Source organism: Rhinatrema bivittatum, chromosome 4 (genome assembly GCF_901001135.1).
Source record: "Rhinatrema bivittatum chromosome 4, aRhiBiv1.1, whole genome shotgun sequence".
NCBI lineage: Eukaryota > Metazoa > Chordata > Amphibia > Gymnophiona > Rhinatrematidae > Rhinatrema > Rhinatrema bivittatum.
Window position 1 is genome coordinate 168,617,496 of NC_042618.1, and position 22,504 is coordinate 168,639,999.

The following is a 22,504-nucleotide window of genomic DNA, read 5'->3' on the forward strand; positions in this document are numbered from 1 at the left end:
TCTACAGCAGGCCCCCATTCAATGGAATGCACTCTCTCCAGATCTATGACTAGAACCAAGCCACCTGGAGTTTAAAAAAAAGCTGAAAACCTGGCTCTTCATCCAAGCTTACCCTGACACTTAAAACTGCCATGGTGTGAGTACAGACTTAAGTTCATCTTCCCATCGGTTATACGTTCCGTATTCTTTCACTGGTTAGATTTTTTCATTTACCGGCTATTATGTTCCATATTCATTATACAGCTTTATGTATTCAGGCACTTGTTACATGTTCCCTATTCATTCACTTGTTATATGCACCGTATTCATTCTCTCTTGTTATGTGCACCGTACTCATTCTCTCTTGTTATATGTAAGTATTTAACATATTCTACTGTTCTATGTACAGCCTCTGGCTAATGTACAGTTTTATGCACAGCCTTTGGCTAAGTTACTGTTTTATGTAAACCAGAGTGATTTGTATTTCATACAGGAACCTCGGTATATAAAAATTAAAAATAAATAAAATAAATAAATACACTACTTTTGCCACGTGCAGTTTGTTCTCTGGTTTATGTCCTTTGCTAAACTTGGTTCCTGTTTTTCTGTCTCATAGTGTGTCCAAACGGTCATTACTGCACTATTGGAGAGGTAAGCATTATCTGTTCATTGTGTATTTGTGAGTGTGTGTGTGTATATATATGTAGGCATTAGAGACAGGTTCTGCACATTGTATTTTCAGTTTTATTTGTTTCTAACCATATAACATTTGATTTGAAAAGAAATTCTCGAATCCTTACTCCAGTAACTCTCTGATCTCCCAGGAAGCTGCTGAGTGTGTTGGCGCCTGCTCTGTAACTGCTGCTTTCTAATCACTCTCCTCTCCTCTGTCGTACTGACTGTGTCAGGATCTATTCTGTAACCGCTCCTCTCCTACAGTGACTGATTCAGCACCTGCTCCTCTTTCCTTTCCCACAGAGACTGTCAGCTCCTGCTCCTCTCTCTTCTGCCACAGTGACAGTCAGCACCTGCTCCTCTGTCCTCTCCGGCAGTGATTGTATCATCGCCCACTTTGTAACTGCTCCTCTCCATGAAACTAGCAAGGGCAGATTTGAAACAAAATGGAGAAAGTATGTTTTCGCTAAGCATACAATAAAACTATGGAATTTGTTGCCAGAACATGTGGTCAAGGCGACTAGTACAGTTGGGTTTAAAAGGGGTCTGGATGTTCCTGGAGAAAAAATTCATAAACGATAATTAAGGGAAAGCCATTGCTTGCTCCTGGTATTGGCCACTGGCACATACAGAATGCTGGGCTCAATGGACCTTTGGTGTGTCTCAGCATGGCACATTTTATATTCTTATGTTCTCATCTTTTACAGTGTGGTGCTCCAATGGAAGTTGCACGATGCGTGGATTGTGGTGCTGCAATTGGTGGTCAACAGCATAAATCACTGGCGGGCTTTCAAATGATCCAGTATGTACTCGCAGTGGTTCTGGGGCTCCTACATCCTTCATGTGGGGTTAATAGGGAATGAAGGTTAATAAGTCACTGGCTGAGCTGCTAGACATCCATTTCAAGTTCTCTGAGCACAGTCCTCTGCTGTTTGCTATTTAGTTGGTTGTATAGTGCTGTATGTCCAGCTCAACACGAGCTAGGCCATATAGATTAGAGGAAGGAACAAGAAGCCCCTTAGCCAAAATTCATAGGACAGTGGAAAATAGTGACAGACTACACAGAGGATATCTATTGGAAAAGGAAAAACAGAGTACTGATTAAGGGAGCAGAGTGAGTGTGTGTGTGTGTGTGTGTGTGTGTGTGTGTGTGTCTCACTGGTATGAGAAAAAGGGAGCAGTGTGTGTCACTGGTATGAGAAAAAGGGAGCAGTGTGTGTCACTGGTATGAGAAAAAGGGAGCAGTGTGTGTCTCATTGATATGAGAAATGTGTGTGTGTGTCCTCTGCTCTGAGAGGGAGGGATTGACATGTGCTTTGAGAAAGGAACAAAGTGTGTGTGTGTGTGTGTCATATGAAAAAAGGGAGCAGTGTGTGTCACCGCTATGAGAAAGAAGGGAGCAGTGGGTGTGTGCCCCTGCAATGAGAAAGGGAACAGCATATATATGTGTGTGTGTGTGTGTCACTGCTATGAGAAAGGCAGGAGCAGTGTGTGTGTGTGTGTGTGACACTGTTGTGAGAAGAAGGGAGCCGTATATGCTTGTCACTGCTATGTGAGAGCAAGAGCAGTGTTTGTATGATTGTTACTGCTATGAGGGGAAGGGAGCAGTGTGTGTTTCCTGTTTGTACCCCAGATCAGTCCAGACAAGTGTTCTTCTCAATAGCATATCAAGATGCCTAACAAACCACTCACCCTAATCTACATACTCTCTAGAAGTTTCCACAATTTTAAACCTTTTTAATCTTGCCTTTTAATTTATATTTATGCTCTTTTAACATTTAAATTTAATCTGCTCTTATGAATAACAATTGTGCTTTTTATGTTAAGATTGTACTGTACTTTCCTTTTTAATGAGCAATATTGTTACTGTTTTACTGTTTTTACCAATTACTTAATTTATATGCATGATTATTGATCTATGCATTGCTTTGTTAACTGTTGTGATGGCGATGCCGAACGACAGTATATAAAAATCAATCTATCAAATAAATAAATCAATCCCTACCAGCAGATAGAGGCAGAGAACAAAACCTTTTAGGTACTGCTACATATTCGAGAGTGCCACCTGCAGTTCCTCAGTACTTCTCTGTCTCCAGCAGATGGTAAGAGGTACAATCCTGCAGTGTGCAGTCCTAGGGAGAAAAAGGAGATTCTGGGAAGAAAGATTCCTAGAGGATGGCTCCCCGAGGTGTTAGGTTCCTTCATGGGCCATCCCTCAGGTAGAGCAAGGTGAGCGGGGTTGGTTATCCCTGTCCTAGCTCGACCTTTATCTGCAGGGGGGGTGACAGCCATGGGTCCTGGTTCCCTCACCCTCTCTGGGTCCTTGCCTCTCGTAGTGATCAGCCACTTCCAGCCAGAAGCAGGGAAGTATTTTGTATTTATTTCCCTTTCCACTGTCTGTTTCTTTTGAAAAAAAAAAAAAAAAGCAGTGCAGGCTGAAGCAGGGCTCCGGTAGCTGGTCTCAGTGTGCAGCCAGGAGGTAGTCTGAGGTGAGCAGGACCAGATTGTCGGTGTGGTCAGGGTCAGGTGTCGGCATCGGGACAGTGCTGCTGACCGCATTGCAGGCAGGGGCTATGTTTAGGCCCGATATTGCGTCATGGCGCCACCTGCTCAGCTCAGGAAAGTTTGTCGCAGCTGTGGGGAGAACTGGGCGCATCTCAGCATGGCCACGTTTTGCTCTGAGTGTGTCACCGGGAGGGTGGGAACCTTCGAGGAGATCACCAGAGAGTTGCTCCCCTTGGATGCAGTAGTGCCGGTGCAAGAGGCCCCGGGGGGGGGGGGGTCTGAGGACACGGTGGCCATTTTAGTTCCATGTGCTAGGAGCATGGCTTTGGTTGTGGAACTGCAGGGTTCCCCTCCCCTGCTTTTTCCTGAAATTCAGACCCTGCCTGGGCTGGGGGAGGGGAGGGGGACACGGCACCCAATCAGAGTTCTTCTTATTTGGAGGGGTTCACCACTAATTTTGTCCTGCTCCTCCACAAGGACTATTTAGCCAAGAAGGAGGCAGGGTCCAAGCGCCTGCTCCCTACAAAGGCTCAGTGTCTAAAGAAACCTAGGGGAGAAAGGTCTAATGGATCCAATGGCATTCGGCTACTGGGGCTTGGAAGGTCCACAGATTGCGCTAGGGACACGTCAGATGACACAGATGGCTCTGAGCAACTTCAGGGTGATCCAGGGGATCCAGATAAGGACTCTGATGCAGTGTTAGGGGATCTGGATATGGATCCTGATGCCACGGAGGAGGACCCAGTGCAGGAGTCCAAGGACATCCTGGTAACTGAGGGGGATGATCCTCAAGTGGTCAGGCTCTTCCATAAGGATGCCTGCATCCTCTCATTCTCCAGGTTCTGGAGGAGCTGGGGATCAAGGTTGCGGAAGAAGACTCCAACAATGAGGGAATGAGTCCAGTCCTGGAAGGGCTGCAAAGTCCACCGAAGGCTTTTCCTTGGCCGAAGCCAGTGAAGAAGTTGGTGGATCAGGAGTGGGAGTCTCCCGAGGTGGGACTCATGGTTGCCTGGGCTATTGCTAAACTGTATCCCTTGTCGGAATAGATATTAGAGTCCTGGAAAATTCCTAAGGTGGATGCTGCTGTGTCAGGAGTGACCAGGAAGACTATTGTCCTGGTGGCAGGCACAGCCACGTTGAAGAATGTGCAGGATCGGAAACTGGAAATTTTGCTAAAGAGATTGTTTGAGGTTTCGGCCTTAAGACTCCAGGCAGCTGTCTCTAGCAGCGTGATGCAGAGGGCCTGTTTGTGCTGGACTCAGAAGACTCATGAGAGGATGGCGGGGGCATCTAGTGAGGCTGCTCAGGCTGCCCTTTTGGAAGCAGGAATTACCTACGTGGCCGACGCCCTGTATAACATGCTTCACATGTCAGCCAGGAATATGGTTTCAACAGTGATGGTGTGTAGACTTTTGTGGTTGCGGAATTGGTCCATGGATGTGTGGCCAAAGGCACAGCTGGGTAACCTTCCCTTTAAGGACAAGCTGGACCTAGAAGATCTTATGAAGCAGTTGGGAGAGTCAAAGGGAAATATGTTGCCTGAGGACAAGAAAATCGCCAAGAAGTCCTTTCCACCGTGGACTCATTTTCAAGAGATAACGAGATATCGGTCAAGCAGAGGCTCCGTGGCTGCAACACAAAAGCAGAGCTCGAATAGGCAGCAGTCCTTTTGAGTGCAACTATCTCCGTGGGACGGTGGTGCCCAGGGGGGAGGCAGACCTAAGGGTGCCCAATGAAGGCAAGATGGTCCACTCCTCCCCAGCAAAGATTGGAGGGAGGCTGTCCCTTTTTTTATGAGGAGTGGACCAAAGTCATTACAGACCAGTGGGTGTTAGACATGGTGCAAGACAGCTACGCCTTAGAATTTTCTCGACTGCTCAGGGAATGCCTTTGTGATCTCCCACTGCGGGAGGCGGTGTGGGACATCTTGCAAAGGTTGCAGCTCCTGCAAGTGATTGTTCTGGTGCTTCCTCAGGAGTGGGGGCAGGGAAGGTACTCTGTTTATTTTCGTGGTACCCAAGAAGGAAGGAACCTTTCGTCCCATCTTGGACCTATAGAAGGTCAATGTTGCCCTCCAGGTGCCACGTTTTCAAATAGAAGCATTGCGGACTGTGACAGCGGTGGTTCGCAAAGGAGAGTTGCTGGCATCTTTGGATCTGACGGAGGCTTATCTCCACATTCCCATAAGGGCTGATCATCAGAGATTCCTGAAGTTCATGGTCCTGGGGATGCATTTCCAATTTCGGACCCTCCCTTTTGGGTTGGTGACTGCTCCGTGGATGTTCAGGAAGGTGTTGGTAGTGGTGGTGGCTGCTCTCAGGAGAGTGGGAATCCTGGTCCATCCATACCTGGACGATTGGCTCATCTGGGCAAAGTTGAAAGTAGAGTGTCAGTCAGTTCGACGACTGACATAGCTTCTGGACTCTGAGCTGGGTCACGAACCTAGCGAAGAGACATTTGGAATCCATCCTAGTCTTTGGAGTACCTAAGGGGTCGATTTGATACCCGGTTAGGAAAGGTTTTTTTATCCACGGAGAGAGTTGTCAGGTTGCAGAGTCAGGTACTCTGTCTGCTGCAGCTGGCGGTGCCCTGGGTCTGGGACTATTTGCAGGTTCTGGGTTCTATGGCTTCTATGCTGGAGTTAGTTCCATTGGCCTTTGCTGATAAGTGCCTATTGCAGAGGGCTCTGTTGTCCCGGTGGAATCCGCATGGAATTTCAGCTTCATTTGCAGCTTCCGGGGGATGCCAGGTCCAGTCTCTTGGTGGCTGTCCCGAAGCAATCTGGAGATAGGAATGGACTTGGAGGTGCCCAACTGGGTGATGGTGACCACTGATGCCAGCCTCAAAGGATGGGGGGCAATTTGTCAAGGCAGATCAGCCCAGGAGCTGTGGTCACTAGAGGAGGGGTCCTGGTCCATCAATCGTTTGGGGTGTGTTAGTTTATTAGTCTATTAGTTTGGTCATCTTGGCTTGGGTACAGGTCAATACTGAAGGACTGTAGGTGGCACACTCAAATTTGTAGCAGTTCTCTGCTTCCATCTGCTGGTAGGGATGCATAAACCCTACCTGTCTGAACTGATCTGTGGTGCTGCAGGAATGAAAATTCAGGTCAGAACACATTTTCCTATCACTTTGCTATTTGCTGTCCTACATATGTTTGCCTTCAGCCAATCCTTAATGTCTGTGTAGTGTCTGCTGTCCTTGGCACATCTGCAGCTGCTGTGAATGGCATAAACAGTATTTTCTTAGCATACGGACAGGTGGATTCAGAACAAGTGGGTTATGCACCTCTATCAGCAGATGGAGACAGAGCAAAGCAGACATCATGGTGTGTATATATACCACTGCACTGACATCAGCCCACCTGTATTCTCTGTCTCCAGAAGATGGTGGATGTGCATCTCCCTACTGGGGATTGCTTAAAAAAAATTTCAAAGGAGAAGAAATGAAGAAAGAGAATATTCAACCTACTCTCTGGTGCTACCTTATGGTCCCTTCCTTAGTTGAGAATTCCTGAGGTGATATCTTTGGATTCCTCCTGCAGATGAGTGCCTTGGGCTGGCAACTGATTTTTCAGCCAGCGTGGACTTAGCTGCAAAAACAAAAAAAAAAAACAGCTGAAAGGTAAGCAGGTACAGGAAGCCAAGCACGGTGGTGAAGGTCTTTGCCCTGTCCCCCTGCCGCAGGAAACTGACCTTGTACTCAGCCAGGACGGGTTGAGCTCAGGTAGAGAGTCAAAAAAAAAAAGAGAAGGGGAAGTCAGCAGGGATTCCTCTGCCCCCACCCCCACCCAGACTCCATGCTCAGTGCACTGATCCAACATTTGTTCCCGTCTCCAGGAGAGCTTAGGGGGGATGCTGGCAGGTTGAGCAGCCTTTTGGTTAGGCCCCACACTCAAGCTTGTCTTGTTCATCATGTGGTAGGCCACAGCAGCGTTTTTGCGCATTTTTTCCTGCGCATAAGGCTGCCCTCTTGAGTTGCGTCGGTTCATGCTTGTGCACCCAGCTGTGTCCAGGTTGGGCGCCTAGTTGGGCACATAGGGACACCTACCTGGGCGCTCAGTTGTGCACACGTACTTATTTACGTACATTATCTGAAGCATCCTGGTGGGAGTTCAGGTTGTGCGCTTTTCAAGGCAAATGTTGAGAGCCTACTTTTTGGATACCTAAATTTTGGGCACCTAGTTTTTGATTGGTTTGTTTTTTTAGCATGGACATAGCTGGGCGCCCTCTTATCAAATGCCTGTCAGGGTGTATTGGCTCACAGAATAGCACCCATAGCAAAGAAGCCTAAGCCCCTTACCTTTTGTGTTGCTTGTCATATTCGTGCATCCCAGCCTGGCGTTCCCTCTAACTTGGGTCAGCACTCTTTGGAGGCTCAGGGAGAATTGCCTCAGTCTGGTTTTACTAAGCCCAGTTCTTCCCAGCCTGATGCTGGAATGGAAAAAAAGCTGCCAGAGGTGTCGCTTGATTTTGGGGCTCCCCTAACTGGTTCATCAGCGGGGCAAGGTAGTTCATTGGGCGCAGGTCCAAAGCCCCCTGGTTTTGGCATGGATCCCTCTGCTTTTTCATGGGTAGAACTTTGTCAAGGGGTGCAGTCCTTTCTTCAGGCGCAGTCTTCAGTCCTGCCCAATATTAATAGATCAGGATTGCAGGCTGCAGATTCCTGCACACCTGGTGCTACGGGTAAGCATCGGAGTGCGCCTAAATCTGCTGCGGGTCTCCTCGGTAGGGACCCAGATGGCATGAATGATGAAGCTGATGCTTACTCCCTGGGTATGGGGAAATTCCTCTGGGATTGGAGCCGTATAGAACTGTTGCGTTTTTCATAGAAATGAGTTATTGGCTCTGATTTCCCAGACATTGAAGATGCTGGGAGTATCGGGGACTGAATCCATGCTTGAGCCAAAGAAAGATCCCATTTTGATTTTTTTTGCGTAAAGCCTCATGTTTCTTCCCTATTATGGAGGACATTCAAAATTGATTGATCTTTAATGGGGCGCCCCGGAAGCTGATTTTAAACGGGGATGAGCCTTGGAAGGACTGTACCACATGGATCCAGCTGCAAGAGGGCAAGTGTGCTTTCCGAAAGTGAATGTGCTTGTGTCTGCTGGTACTAAGTGGACAACTATCCCCGTAGAAGGGGGAGCAGTCTTGAAGGATGCACAGAATAGGAGAATTGAGGCTATCCTTAAGCAGATGTTTGAAGCAATGGCAATAAATTTGCGAGTAACTTCTTATTGTTCCCTGGTGGCTCGCTCTTCTTTACTTCTCTCTTAGGAGGTCAGTGAATCTGGTGTGAATTCCAGGGCAGGGATGGAAACAGTAGCCGCCCTTTTGGCAGATGCAGGCTGCGATTTGGTCCACACTTCGGCCAGAGGGGTGGCTTCGGTAATAGAGGCCAGGCATCAGCTATGACTGAGAAATTGGTCGGCCAGTACAACCTTGAAGTCTTTTCTTATGAAATTTCCCTTTAAATCCTCATTCTTTGGGAGGGAGCTGGAGAAAAATGCCAATAAGTGAGGTGAGTCCCAGGTTTCTCTGTTACCAGAGGATAAGAAACAGACACCGCGTTCCTTCAGCACGAAAGGTCCTATTAGGGGGTTCAAACGTTTTTGACCCTACAGAGGAGCAGCCTTTCAGAGGACTCGACCTTTGGGTAGGTCTCAGTCCTTTTGTCCCAGGCAGCCCAGATGGGTGCAGGCTCGGGTAGTGGAGCCCCCCCGACCCTTCCAATGAAGATGTGTTGACCCACCCCTGGGAACAGGAGTTAGGGGGTTGCCTCTCTTTTTTGTTTCATCAGAGGTGGGTCGAGATCATGCCAGACTAGTAGGTCCTGGCGGTGATAATGGCTATGTGCTGGAGTTTCGCAGTGTTCCTCAGGACATTTTCATGGTGTCTCCCTGCACCTCTCTGCAGAAGAGACAGGCAGTGGAGTGTACGTTGTCAAAATGTCTCAGCCTGCGGGCTGTGGTTCCAGTGCCCACATCCATGAAAATATGGGCCAATATTCCATTTATTTCGTTGTGCCCAAGAATGAGGGCTCTTTTCACCCCATCCTAGATCTCAAGGGCGTCAACAGTCATTTGTGGGTGACTCATTTTTGCTTGGAAACCTTGCACTCAGTGATAATGGCAGTACAGTTGAGGGAGTTTTTGATGTCCGAAGCATGTCTTCATATTCCCATCCAGCTAGAGCATCAACAGTTTCTGCATTTTGCAGTTTTGGGGCATCGTCATCAGTTTTGAGTGTTGTCTTTTGGTTTGGCCACCGTGCCCAGAACTTTTTCCAAGGTTTTAGTAGTGGTGACAGCATAGCTGAGAGAGGATGGAATTCTGGTACACCCATACTTAGATAACTGGCTGATTCAGACCAAGAGTCTGGAAGAGAGACTTCAGGTCTCACACAAACTGATCTCCTTGTTGCAGGAGCTAGGTTGGGTGAAACAGAAATGACGGCAGAAGAAGACCAAACGGCCCATCCAGTCTGCCCAGCAAGCTTTCACACTTATTTTTCTTATACTTATCTTTCTTATACTTATCTGTTACTCTGACTGCTGAGTTTAGGGCCCTTATTGGTAACTTTTTGGTTCTAATTTCCTTCCACCCCCGCCATTGATGTAGAGAGCAGTGCTGGAGCTGCATCAAAGTGAAGTATCAAGCCTAATTTGTTAGGGGTAGTAACCGCCATAATAAGCAAGCTACTCCCACGCTTATTTGTTTACCCAGCCTGTGCAATTTAGTCCTTGTTGATTGTTGTCTGAATATAAATCATCTTTTCTTCATACCCCCTGCCGTTGAAGCAGTGAGCTGCGCTGTATATGTATTCAAAGTGAAGTATCAGGCTTAATTGGTTTGGGGTAGTAACAGCCGCAACAAGCAAGCTACTCCCACGCTTATTCGTGAATGCAAATCCTTTTTCCCACATTTCTTCTTGCCGTTGAAGCATAGAGCAATATTGGAGTCGCATTAACAATGTGTATGTTTATTGAATAAGGGTATTAATCACCAGGTGGTAGCTGTCATTCCCGCAAACCACCCCTATGCCTCTTCTCTTCATTCACATCCTCTAGACTTTATGGATCCACAGTGTTTATCCCATGCCCCTTTGAAATCCTTCACAGTTTTGGTCTTCATCACTTCCTCCACGTTTCCTTGAAGAAATACTTCCTGACATTGGTTCTGAGTCTTCCTCCCTGGAGTTTTAAATCGTGACCCCTAGTTCTGCTGATTTTTTTTTCCAACAGAAAAGGTTTGTCATTGACTTTGGATCATTAAAACCTTTCAAGTATCTGAAAGTCTGTATCATATCACCCCTGCTCCTCCTTTCCTCCAGGGTATACATGGAGGAAAGGAGGAGGCAGGGGTGGTGAACTTGGCCAAGAGTAATCTTCAGCCATCACAATTACTGGAGTATCTCTGTTCGGTTCGACATAAAGCAGGGGCAGGGTGTTCCTGCCAGAGGGCCATATTCAGAAGCTGATGACATAGGTGCGTCTCTTGACTAGCACAATAAGTATAACAGTGTGGTCTTTTCAGGTACTCGGATTGATGGCATCGATCCTGGAGGTGATGCCGTGGGTGAGGGCACATATGGGGTAAAGGGGTTGGCCCTTAATTCTTCAGCACACTCTGCTGTCTTGTTGGAGCCTACAGTTTCAGGGCTATTTGATTCGACTTCACTTTCTGAGGGAGATCTGCATATACCTGCAGTGGTGGTTGCAAGCAGATCTAAGAAAGGGGATTTCCCTAAGATCAGCGGACTAGCTAGTACTCACAACATATGTGAGCCTCCAGGGTTGGGGAGCTCACTGTCAGGAGTTAACAGCGCAAGCACGATGGGAGTATAGAAGAGTCTCTCTGAAACATCATTTGGCTGAACGTCTGTGCTGTCTGGTTGGCATGCTTGCGATTCTGCGACCGATTGCAGGATCAAGCAATCCGAATAATGTCAATGAGACAACAGTGGCTTACATCAATCGGCAGGGAGGAACCAAGAGCTAGCAAGTGTTGCAGGACATAGCCCAACTTATAGAATGGAGGAAGTGCATCTTCAGGAGATCTCAGTCTTGCATATTGCAGGAAAAGACAATGTAAGAGCTGACTTTCTCAGTAGACTGAGTCTGGATCCAGGACAATGGAATTGTCAAACGAAGCTTCCAGCTGGTAATGGATCACTGGGGCTTTCCTTTTCTGGACCTGCTGGTAACTTCTCGTAATGCGAAGATTCCTCTCTCCTTCAATCACAGGAGAGATCAAAAGTACTTGGGAATCGATGCCCTCATGCAGGAGTGGCCGGAGGGCAAGCTACTGTATGCTTTTCTCCAGTGGCCCATGTTGGGCAGAATGATTCGGAGGATCAAGAGTCACACAGGGATGGTGCTTCTGGTGGCACCAGATTGGCCCAGAAGACCGTGGTATACAAATTTGCAAATGCTTCTGGTGTACTCTCCCCTCTGGTTTCCAGCTCATAAGGATCTACTACGGCAGAGGCCTGTTCTTCACAAAGATCCAGCTCTATTTTGTCTTACAGAATGACCCTTGAGAGGGCTCTGTTACTGAAGCATGGATATTATACTGAGGTGATTTCCACCTTGCTGTGAGCGAGGAAGTTCTCCACTTCCTTAGCGTATGTGCGGGTTTGATGAGTGTTTGAGACTTGGTGTGAAGATTGTGGGGTTCTTCCTCGTTCAGTTAAGGTCCTGCTCATTTTGGAATTTTTGCAGGATGGACTGAGTAAAGGGGTTGGCCCTTAATTCATTAAAGGTACAGGTGGTGGCTCTTGCCTGATTCCGAGATCAGGTGAATGGTGGATCCTTGTTGGCTCATCCAGATGTGGCCCATTTCTTAAAAGGAGTGAAGCATCTTCGTCCTCCCTTGCAATTACCGGTGCCTTTGTGGAGTCTTAATCTAGTTTTGGATATTTTGGTGGGCCCCACTTTTCGACCGATGAGTAGCCTTTCCTTGAGGTTACTGACCTTGAAAACGGTGTTTCTTGTGGCAATTTGTACTGTGCGTAGTCTCCGAACTGCAGGCCTTGTCTTGCTGGGAGCCGTTTCTCAGGTGACTCCGGGGGTGATACAGCTGTGTTCTGTTTCTTCCTTTTTGCCAAAAGTGGTCTTGGATATTCACTTGAATCTGTTAATTTCCCTGCCGTCTCTGGACAGATAAAGAGATGCGGAGGAATAGCGCCTGTTACAGCCCTTGTATGTCAAGATGTATATTTGGAGGTTTCTAAACCTCTCAGGAAAATGGATCGCCTATTTGTTGTCCATAGGGGAAGTAAACAGGGCGATCCAACATCATGGGCTATGGTAGCCCTCTGGATTAAAGAGGTAGTCACAGCCACGTATGTGGATATTGAGCAGCCGTTGCCTAGTCAGGTTAGGGCTCATTCCACTGGGGCTCAGGCAGTGTTATGGGCATAGATTAGATTGTTGTCTCCTGTCAACATTTGTAGAGCTGCGACATGGTCCTCTTTTCACACCTTTTCCAGGCTGTACTGCCTGGATATGCAGGCCCAGGAGGACACAACCTTTGCGAATGAGGTGTTGATCGGGCCGCGGACAGCCTCCTGCCCTTTTTGGGAGTAGCTTTGGTACATCCCTTTTGTTCTGGATCCACCTGTCCGTATGCTAAGAAAGGAGAAATTACTACTTACCTTATTTTCTTTAATAAGGACAGGTGGATCCACCTTCCCACCCTTGGCTGCCAGATGGCTGTGCTATGGTCCTCCTGTGTGGCTGCAAGTTCCAGGAGTTACTAGTAAGTGTTAATCCAGTCCCAGGCACTCTTTGTCTAAGCTCAGTGTTTCCTGTTGGTTGAGTGCTGGAATGGTTATCTGTTAATAATCAAGTTTTTGTTAGTTTGTCCACAGCTGGCTTTTGCAGAGAATACTGGTGGACAGTGCAGGAGCATATATACCGTGATGTCAGCTTTGCTCTGTCTCCATCTGCTGGTAGAGGTGCATAACCCACTTGTTCTGGATCCACCTGACCTTATTCAAGAAAAGGGAATTATCAGGTAAGTAGTAATTTCTCCTTCTAATTTTGGATGTTTTCTGAGCCAGTGACAGCCACAGTGCACAATACAAAGGTCCCACTTGTGGTATTTGTTCCAGGTGCATCACCTGGGCAGTGGGAGGAGATAGCATTGGCGATGCCTGCATTCCAGGAGCATCACCTGGGCAGTGGGGGAGGGGTGGGTAGGAGGCGATAGAATTGGTGATGCCCCCATTCCAAGGCACAGGGTAAACTGTGTTCCCTGTACGTACCTGGATCAGTCCAGACAGTGGGTTATGTCCCCAATCCAGCAGATGGAGTCAGCCAAAGCTTTGAGGGGGCGTCACCAGGAGTGCTACTACCCCCTCTGCAGGAGTTCAGTATCTTCTGACTCCAGCAGATGCGAGTAGTAAATCCGGGTTGCTCCCGATTACCTCAGGCAGTTCTTGTATTTCTTCTCTGATTTGCTTTTCTCTCTGCCTACTTCTTTTTGGATCAAGTTTGTTTAAAAAAAAAAAAAAAAAAAAAAAAAAAAGTTTAGAGGGCTCTAATTGGGAGGCGTGGCTTCCCTCGGTGTTTGTCTTGCTCTCTCTTCTTCTTCTCTCCTTGCGAGCGGGGTAGGTAAGTGTTGTTTTGCCTTTACTTTTCTCCTTGCTTGCAGCTGATCTTCGACGGAGGGGCTCGCGGAGGACATTAGGACCGGCCCCTCCGCGTCTTCTCTCCCTTGCCCGCGGCCATTTTCGCGGCTCCTCGTGGGCTGCAGAGGCAGGCAGGGAGAGCGTCGTCGGCGGGTCGCGCGGCCAGGAGGCCCCCCCGCGGTGCCGTTTTTCTTCCTTTCGGGTTGTGCAGGCCGTCCGGGCCCCCTCCCGCAGCGGCGCTCCCGTTCTCGGCCCCCCCCCGAGGCTCTGCCGGGTGGTTTATTCTGCCGGGCCTGTTTTTCCTGCTCAGCCCCGATGCCGCGGCCAGAGCGCTGCTCTGCTTGCGGCGAGCTGGGCTCGCGGATCTCGAGGGAGGGCATTTGTGCGAGGTGTCTCCCCGGGGGGGAGGGCACCTCGCGGCCCCTCATCGATTTCCCCCGCTTAGCAGGTCTGCCCGGGCGGCGGGGGCCGGCCCCTCCCCCATTCCTGGCGGGAACGGCGGCCATTTTACACTCTGCACCCCCTGAAGGGGAACAGACGGCGCTTGGGACCGGGGATGCGGGGGAGTCCCCGCCACATTTACTCCCCGAATCGGACCCGGAGACAGTCCCACCTGGGGCCCCCCCCTCGGAGCCCCCCTCCGGGAGACAGGGGTTTTCCCCAGAGTTTATACTTTTGCTGCACACGGCATATCTGCAGAGCCTTGAGCCTCCCACGGGGCCTCCTCCACACAAGATACCGCGGCCCTCCCTACCTGCGGGGGCCCCTCTGCCTCCCCCGGCCCCCCCCCGCTCCGGCGGGTGTGGGGGCCCCCCTCCCTCCCGCTCGCGCCCGCCTCCCGGGAAGCTCGGGGACTGCGGGCACAGGACCAGGTTCCCCTGGATCGGATCCGGCAGACCCGGGTCAAGGGGACTCCACTTCAGAAGGTGATGATCCGCACACGCTGCGTCTGTTCCAGAGGGAAGAGCTGGAGGACCTCCTGCCACAGGTTATTAAGGAGTTGGACCTCGATCCACCACCGGAGCCGCCCGCGCCCGTAGCGCCCGCTGTGGTCACTTCCTCTAGGAAGGGGGATCCGGTCTTGGCAGCCCGGAGGCCGAGGGCTCGGGCTTTTCCCATTCATGATTCTTTCCTCCAGCTTCTCACCGGGGAGTGGGATGCCCCGGAAGCTTCCTTCAAGGGCAGCCGGACCATGGAGAGGCTCTACCCACTGCCGGACGATTTTCTCGATCTCATCAAGGTACCGAAAGTGGACTCCGCGGTGACAGCGGTCACGAAGAGGACAACCATCCCAGTGACAGGGGGTGCGGCCTTACGAGACGCACAAGATCGCAAGTTGGAGGTCTTCCTCAAGCGGGTCTTCGAGGTCTCCGCGGTAGGCTTGCGGGCGGTGATGTGTAGCTCACTGGTTCAGCGGGCCAGCCTTCTCTGGGTTCAACAACTGCTCACCTCTCAGGTCCTTCCGGCTGGGGAGGCCGCCCAGGCGGATAGACTGGAAGCGGCGGTTGCTTATGGCGCTGACGCCTTCTATGACCTGTTTCGGGTCCTCGCCCGCTCCATGGCCTCGGTGGTAGCGGCACGGCGCCTTCTATGGCTCCGCAACTGGGCGGCGGACACATCCTCCAAGTCGAGCCTGGGCTCCCTGCCCTTCAGGGGCAAGTTCCTGTTCGGGGAGGATTTGGATCAAATCATCAAGACGCTGGGGGAAAATGCGGTTCATCGCCTGCCGGAGGACAGGTATCGTTCCACCAGGACTTTTCCGTCCTCTCGGACCAGAGCCAGGGCGCAACGGCGCTACCGGAACTACAGACCGGCGGCAACCAGGCCCTCTGCCCCCAGGTCTCAGCCCTGGTCTCGCTCCTTTCGCGGGCGCCGCCCCGCACGTCCCGCCCCCGCAGCTGGACAACCTCCGCCCAAGTCCTCGCAATGATGTTCAGCTCGCCCACTCCGCCGTCCCCAGGATCGGGGGGCGACTGGCGTTCTTCTACGAGGAGTGGGCGCGAATCACCTCGGATCAGTGGGTCTTGGACACCATCGGACAAGGTTACGCGTTGGAGTTTGTACGCGCTCCAAAGGGACGGTTCATATTCTCCCCTTGCGGCTCGGACACCAAGTGACAGGCGGTGCAGTTGACCCTGGACAGACTTTGGGAGATAGGCGCCATTGCGCCCGTGCCCTTCGGAGAGGTGGGCTCGGGCCATTATTCCATCTACTTCGTGGTGCCACAGAAGGACGGTTCCTACCGGCCCATTCTGGACTTGAAAGAAGTCAACAAATCACTTCGGGTGGTTCGGTTCCGCATGGAAACGCTGCGGTCCGTGATCGCGGCGGTGCATCGGGGGGAATTCCTGGCCTCCTTGGACCTGACGGAGGTCTACCTCCACATCCCCATTCGCCGGGAGCATCATTGTCTGCTACGGTTCAAGATCCTGGATCAACATTTCCAGTTTGTGGCTCTCCCGTTCGGGCTGGCAACGGCTCCGCGCACTTTCACCAAGATCATGGTGGTGGTAGCGGCTGCCTTGCGGAAGGAGGGGATCCTAGTTCATCCTTACCTGGACGATTGGCTCATTCGAGCGAAGTCTTTTCGGCATGGACAGGAGGCGGTGGCCAGAGTCATAGAGTTTCTGCAGTCCCTAGGATGGGTGGTGAACTTTTCCAAGAGCTCCCTGGTGCCCTCGCAGCGCTTGGATTTCCTGGGGGCGACCTTCGACACCCGTGTGGGCGCGGTCTTTCTACGCCAGGACAAGGCGCAAGCTCTACGGGAACACATACAACGGTTTTCTGCGTTATCGGTTCCCACCTCCTGGGACTACCTGCAGCTCCTAGGGGTGATGGGTTCCACCATCGACATGGTCCCTTGGGCATTTGCGCACCTCAGGCCTCTACAGAGAGCGCTTCTATCCCGCTGGAAGCCGCTTTCGCAGGACTACCAGGTGCTCCTTCCCCTACCGCTGTTTGCCAGAAACAGTCTGACCTGGTGGATGAATCCGGAGAATTTGGCCCGCGGCGTGTCTCTCGATCTGCCAAATTGGGTCGTGGTAACCACCGACGCCAGTCTTGTAGGCTGGGGAGCGGTCTGCGACCGCAGCGCCACGCAAGGAACGTGGTCCTCGGAGGAATCAAAGTGGTCCATCAATCTACTGGAGACCAGAGCGGTCAGATTAGCGCTCCAGCACTTCCTGCCTCTCCTCCAGAACCGGGAGGTCAGGATCTTATCGGACAATGCGACAACGGTGGCCTATATCAACCGGCAGGGCGGCACCCGCAGTCCGCAGGTCGCGCTCGAAACAGAGATGCTGATGCAGTGGGCGGAGCGGCATCTGGCCCGTCTGGCGGCCTCGCACATCGCGGGCGTGGACAACATCCAGGCCGATTACCTCAGCCGTCAGTTTTTGGACCCCGGGGAATGGTCCCTCTCCGATGAGGCGATGCAGCTGCTCGTTCGGCGGTGGGGATCCCCCCACCTCGACCTCATGGCGTCCGCACGAAACACCAAGGCTCCCCGGTTCTTCAGCCGCCGGAGAGAGCGGGGAGCGGAGGGCGTGGACGCTCTCGTACTCCCGTGGCCGGCCAACCTGCTCCTTTACGCGTTCCCGCCGTGGCCACTGGTGGGAAGACTACTCCGCCGCGTAGAGGCCCACCAGGGACCGGTGATCTTCGTCGCCCCGGAGTGGCCAAGACGACCTTGGTTTGCGGACCTGATCCAACTGGTGATCGACGGACCCATCCGTCTAGGACATCTCCCCCGCCTCCTTCACCAAGGCCCGGTATTTTTCGACCAGGCAGAACTCTTCTGTCTTGCGGCCTGGCTTTTGAGAGGCGCCGCCTCCGGCGCCGGGGCTACCAGGAGGCGGTAGTCTCAACACTGCTGCGTTCTCGGAAGACTTCGTCGGTAGCCTATGTGCGAGTCTGGAAGGTGTTCGAGCTGTGGTGTGCCGGCCTGAACACGAGTCCCGCTGAGGCTTCGGTTCCTCAGATACTTCAGTTCCTGCAAGCAGGGGTGGACAAGGGGCTTGCATACAACTCTCTCCGGGTTCAGGTGGCCGCCCTTGGCTCGCTCCTGCGGGACGGGGGATCCCGGCTACAACACCCGGATATTCTCCGTTTTCTCAAAGGGGTCAAACACATGCGGCCTCCGGTGCGGAATCCTTGTCCTTCCTGGAGTCTCAACCTGGTGCTACGGGCCATGTCTGGATCTCCGTTTGAACCACTGCGGAATGCGACGATCAAGGATCTCACTCTCAAGACGGTGTTTCTGGTGGCTATCTGCTCCGCTCGGCGCATCTCGGAGCTGCAGGCCCTGTCGTGCAGGGAACCCTACCTCCGGTTCTCGGACTCCGGGGTTTCGATTCGCACTGTTCCCTCCTTTCTCCCGAAGGTGGTGTCCGCGTTCCATGTGAATCAGACGGTGGAGCTCCCTTCCTTCTCCTCCTCGGAACCGAGGTCTCTCCGGCTTCTGGACGTCAAGCGCACCCTGCACCTCTATCTGGAGGCTACGAATGATTTCCGGACTTCTGACCATCTCTTCGTCCTCTGGTCCGGCCCTCGGAAGGGAGCTCAGGCCACGAAGACGACCATTGCCAGATGGTTGAAGGCTGGCATTGCCGCTTCCTACATTGGGGTGGGACGGACTCCCCCGCCCGGTATTGTTGCGCATTCTACACGCTCTCAGGCGGCCTCTTGGGCGGAGACCCGCTCGGTCTCCTCTCAAGAAATCTGTAGGGCAGCCACCTGGAAGTCGTTACACACGTTCTCCAGACACTATCGTCTTCACCTCGCTTCCTCGGTCTTTGGACACTTTGGTGAGCAGGTTCTACGAGCGGGTCTCTCAGGACCCCACCCGGTTTAGGGACGCTTGGGTACATCCCACTGTCTGGACTGATCCAGGTACGTACAGGGAAAAGAAAATTATTCCTTACCTGCTAATTTTCGTTCCTGTAGTACCATGGATCAGTCCAGACGCCCACCGCATTTGTGTCCTATTCCTGCTCGACGGGGTTTTTCTCATACGGGACGGTAGTATTTTCTGTCTCTCATGATTGCTCAGTTCTTCCCTGTTTTGTCACAGTTCTGTTTTGGGGTTGACACGCTGACCTTTTGTCCCCCCACCCGTTGGTGGGAAGGGTTCTACGGCTGATTGTTGCCGTTCATTAAACTTGATCCAATATGGGGGTTCTTGTTTTTACTCGGGCTTGGATATTCTCGATACTGAACTCCTGCAGAGGGGGTAGTAGCACTCCTGGTGACGCCCCCTCAAAGCTTTGGCTGACTCCATCTGCTGGATTGGGGACATAACCCACTGTCTGGACTGATCCATGGTACTACAGGAACGAAAATTAGCAGGTAAGGAATAATTTTCTTTTTGTTGTGTTTGTTTCTGCAGGGGGCAACATGTGGACAGAACTGAAACAGGCCATGTGCTGAAAGACTCTAGTGCCAGAGAAGCTGTGGTGGCCCCTGACAGGGACTTGCCTCCAGCCTCCTTTGTTCTTCTCCGGCTTCTCATGCACCTGGCGATGCTACTGGGAGCAGACAGCGATAAAAACGTATGAATGTGACAGCAGCCTTCAGTCTGTGACCCACATCACCAATTCATATTGTAAAGCGATCTGTTTGTGATATGTTTGAAGAAAAACACTGAGCCCTGTGGAATATACCCTGTGCCAACAGAGGGATAGCCACACCCCCCAGGGACCCCCTGAGGATATCCAGCCCTGGTGTCACAGGGAGTTCCCAGTTTCTACCTTCCATATATGATAAAACTTTTTATTTTTCACCATGGCTTCCTAAATCTAGGTGTTATCTTCTGGTGTTTTTGTATATTTTTGTACATTTTGTCTGTTTAGAATATTATAAAGTTTGGTGGTAAGCCATGGGGGAAAGCAGGTTCTGGCTGTTGGATTAAGTATGGGATGTTGGATGCTCATATGCTGAGGGTGATAGAGAGCCAATGAGGAAGTAAACAAAAATGGACTTGGGTAAGACGCATTCTTCTATAAGCGGGCAGTCTTCTATTGCTGATAACAGGGCTATATCCATAGTGGAGATGTGAATAACTGTACAGACTGGATGGACTGCTTGAGTCTTTTTGTACCATCACCTACTGTGCTGCCGTGTTACTGTGTTGTGGTAGATAATCCTGCAGCCAGTGCTCTTTCCGTTTCTTCCCTCCTCTCTCCTCCACCTGCACCCACATGCCTGTACCCTGGTGCAGGTAAACCTGGCCTGGGGGGCTCACTGCAGCAGACCATGCATTGAAAGTCTAGAAGCTTTGGATTCAAAAGATCCATACTTGGGAGTTATTGCCTTATCAGAGACCTGCATTTTTGCTTTGTTTTGTAGTCCATGCTGAAGATTATAAAACCACAGGTGCAGGATCCAGAGACTTTTCTGCTCTCTCACATCAGAAAGGATATGGAGCAGCTGCGAAGCACCCTGGGGAAAAGTGCTGATGAAACGACCCTTGTTATCCATCTGGTGCTGTGCAGCCTGCTGAAGGATCCCCAGCAGCAGCCCAACCAGTGTGAGCCCTTCCCCAATTATACACACATACCAGCAGAGATGTAATGGACATCCCCCATAGGGGAGCTCACCAAGGAGCATAGTATGTGTGCGCCTGGGTTTCTGCATGTCGGAGTAGACCGCCACAAGTGTTATGAGGAATCATTTGAAGAGACTACTAATAAGGGTTCCTGAGCCCAGAACCCAGGGATGGCAGTCAGTATTTCTTCTGTTTTGTAAACACTGTTCCTGTTCATACCCAGATCAGTCCAGACTCATGGGTTTTTCATCCCTTACAGCGGATACAGGCAGAGAACAAAACCTTCACTGACACTGCTATATAACATACAGGCCGATACTGTAAAGTGTGCTCAGCTAAGCGCACTATTTAACCCGCTATTGGACACGAGCTTTTGACGAATGTCCACTACTCCTTAAACTGTAGGGGGTTTAGCGCGTCGAAAATGCGCATCCAACCACCGCTGAAACTAATAGTGCTCATCGCATGCCAAATGCATGTTGATGAGGCTATTAGTCATTCGCTCAGGATACCGAAAAAAAAAATGTGCGGCTGATCCGCACATTTTACGCTCATAAATTAGCACTTGCCCTTGGTTAATTTCTGAGCAGCTGGAAAAAGTGTACAGAAAAGCAGAAAATATTGCTTTTCTGTTCATCCTCCAACTTAATATCATAGCAATACTAAGTCAGAGGAACCAAAAGGTAAAAGAAAAAAAAGATTAAAAATACTTTTTTTTTTTTTTTTAAAGAAAAAGGGCCTGCGGCAGTCAACGGGTTCGGAAAACAGACGCTCGTAAAAGTGAGCATCTGTTTTCTGAACCTGCTGACAGCCGACCTCTCCTGGGCTTCCGCTGCTAAGGAGGAGCTAGGGACGCGCTCTTGTCCTAGTGCCTCCTTTTTAGCGCAATCCCTCATTGAAATACAGTATTGCATGCCCAGGAGTGGTGGCTGGGTGAGTGTTGGGAGAGCGAGCGCTCAACACTGAGCGCTCGTTTTCCCACGCACTTTACAGAATTGGCCTGATAGTGTGCCACCTGCAGTCCCTCAGTATTTCTGTCCTTCAGAACACGGTAGAGGTGTAAAACCTGCAGTCTGGAGAGTTAAAAAAAAAAAAAAAGTTAATGACACAGTGACTCCCAGAATGTTAGGTGCCATATCTTTGGTAAAGCAGAACGAGCAGCAGGTTGGTAACCCTGAGGTGGCACGGCCTGGAGTCAGTGGGGGACTGAAAGCCAGTGGTCTGGCTCCCTAGTCTTCCTTTTGGACCTCCCTCCTTCCTGGGATCTAGTCGGGCAGCTTCAGGGAAATATTTTGCTTTGTTTTGGGGCTTGCTTGCTGGTTTGGCCTCTGTTGGAAACAGGAATGCTGGGCTTGATGGACCCTTGGTCTGACCCAGCAGGGCAATTTCTTATGTTCGTTGAAGAGGTCTGCCTCTTTAAGGAAAAAAAATAAAGGCAGACAGGCCCGAGAGGAGGGAGGGATCTGAAGGCTGTAAGGGGCAACCACTGAACACAACCCGGAAGGAGGTGCTAAGAGACTTGGGTGAGGCTCAGAGCAAGCATGTACAGCAGCAGTTGAGGCCACGGTCAGGTATGGCAGTGTCAGCTGAGCACAGGACAAGACATTTGCAGCTTAGCTCAGCAGGGGTGTGCAGCAGGTATTCCTCTGAGGGGGAAAGCAGTTCCACAGTGGCTATGGCATTACAGGAGAGCAACCTGGTCATCTGGGGCAGGAAGACTTGGATACCTCAGAAGATTCGGGAACAGTGGCCATTTTGCCTGCATGTGTGGGGAGAGCGGGTTGAGTCTGGGGAAGGAAAGGACTCCCCTCCTTTATCTTCAGATGGCATCCAGGATAGCACAGAGCCAGCTGCGGATACCTTGGATGAGGGGTCAGATGATTCAGAGCACTTTTCTTCTGATTTTGTGCTGTTTTTGCATATAGTTTATTTAGCAAAAAAAGGTGTGAGAGTAGGAACAGCCACAGGCAGACCAGAGGGAGGCAACAATGGGAAGGATGAACCCTCGGGAGGTCAGAACAAATTCTCTGCCAGCTTAACCTAAAAGGGCAGTCTGGGAGTGGTTTGGAGGACTGATGACCCCAACGGGACAGGGGATGCTTTGGACAGGCCCTTGGATGGGAATGTGGATAAAGATCTCTCCGACCCAGAGAATGTACTGATG

At 50.9% G+C, this 22,504-nt stretch overlaps 1 protein-coding gene across 2 annotated transcripts in view; it reads left to right on the top strand.

The window, feature by feature from the left end:
• RNF213 (ring finger protein 213) overlaps positions 1 to 22,504 on the top strand; it is a 413,312-nt gene that overhangs the window by 344,124 nt on the left and 46,684 nt on the right. For both annotated transcript variants that reach the window (XM_029599190.1, XM_029599191.1), the window contains exons 52-55: positions 596 to 630; positions 1,362 to 1,456; positions 19,183 to 19,345; positions 20,142 to 20,322. In XM_029599190.1, the coding sequence (XP_029455050.1) occupies positions 596 to 630; positions 1,362 to 1,456; positions 19,183 to 19,345; positions 20,142 to 20,322 (474 nt within the window). The remainder of the gene's footprint in view (positions 1 to 595; positions 631 to 1,361; positions 1,457 to 19,182; positions 19,346 to 20,141; positions 20,323 to 22,504) is intronic.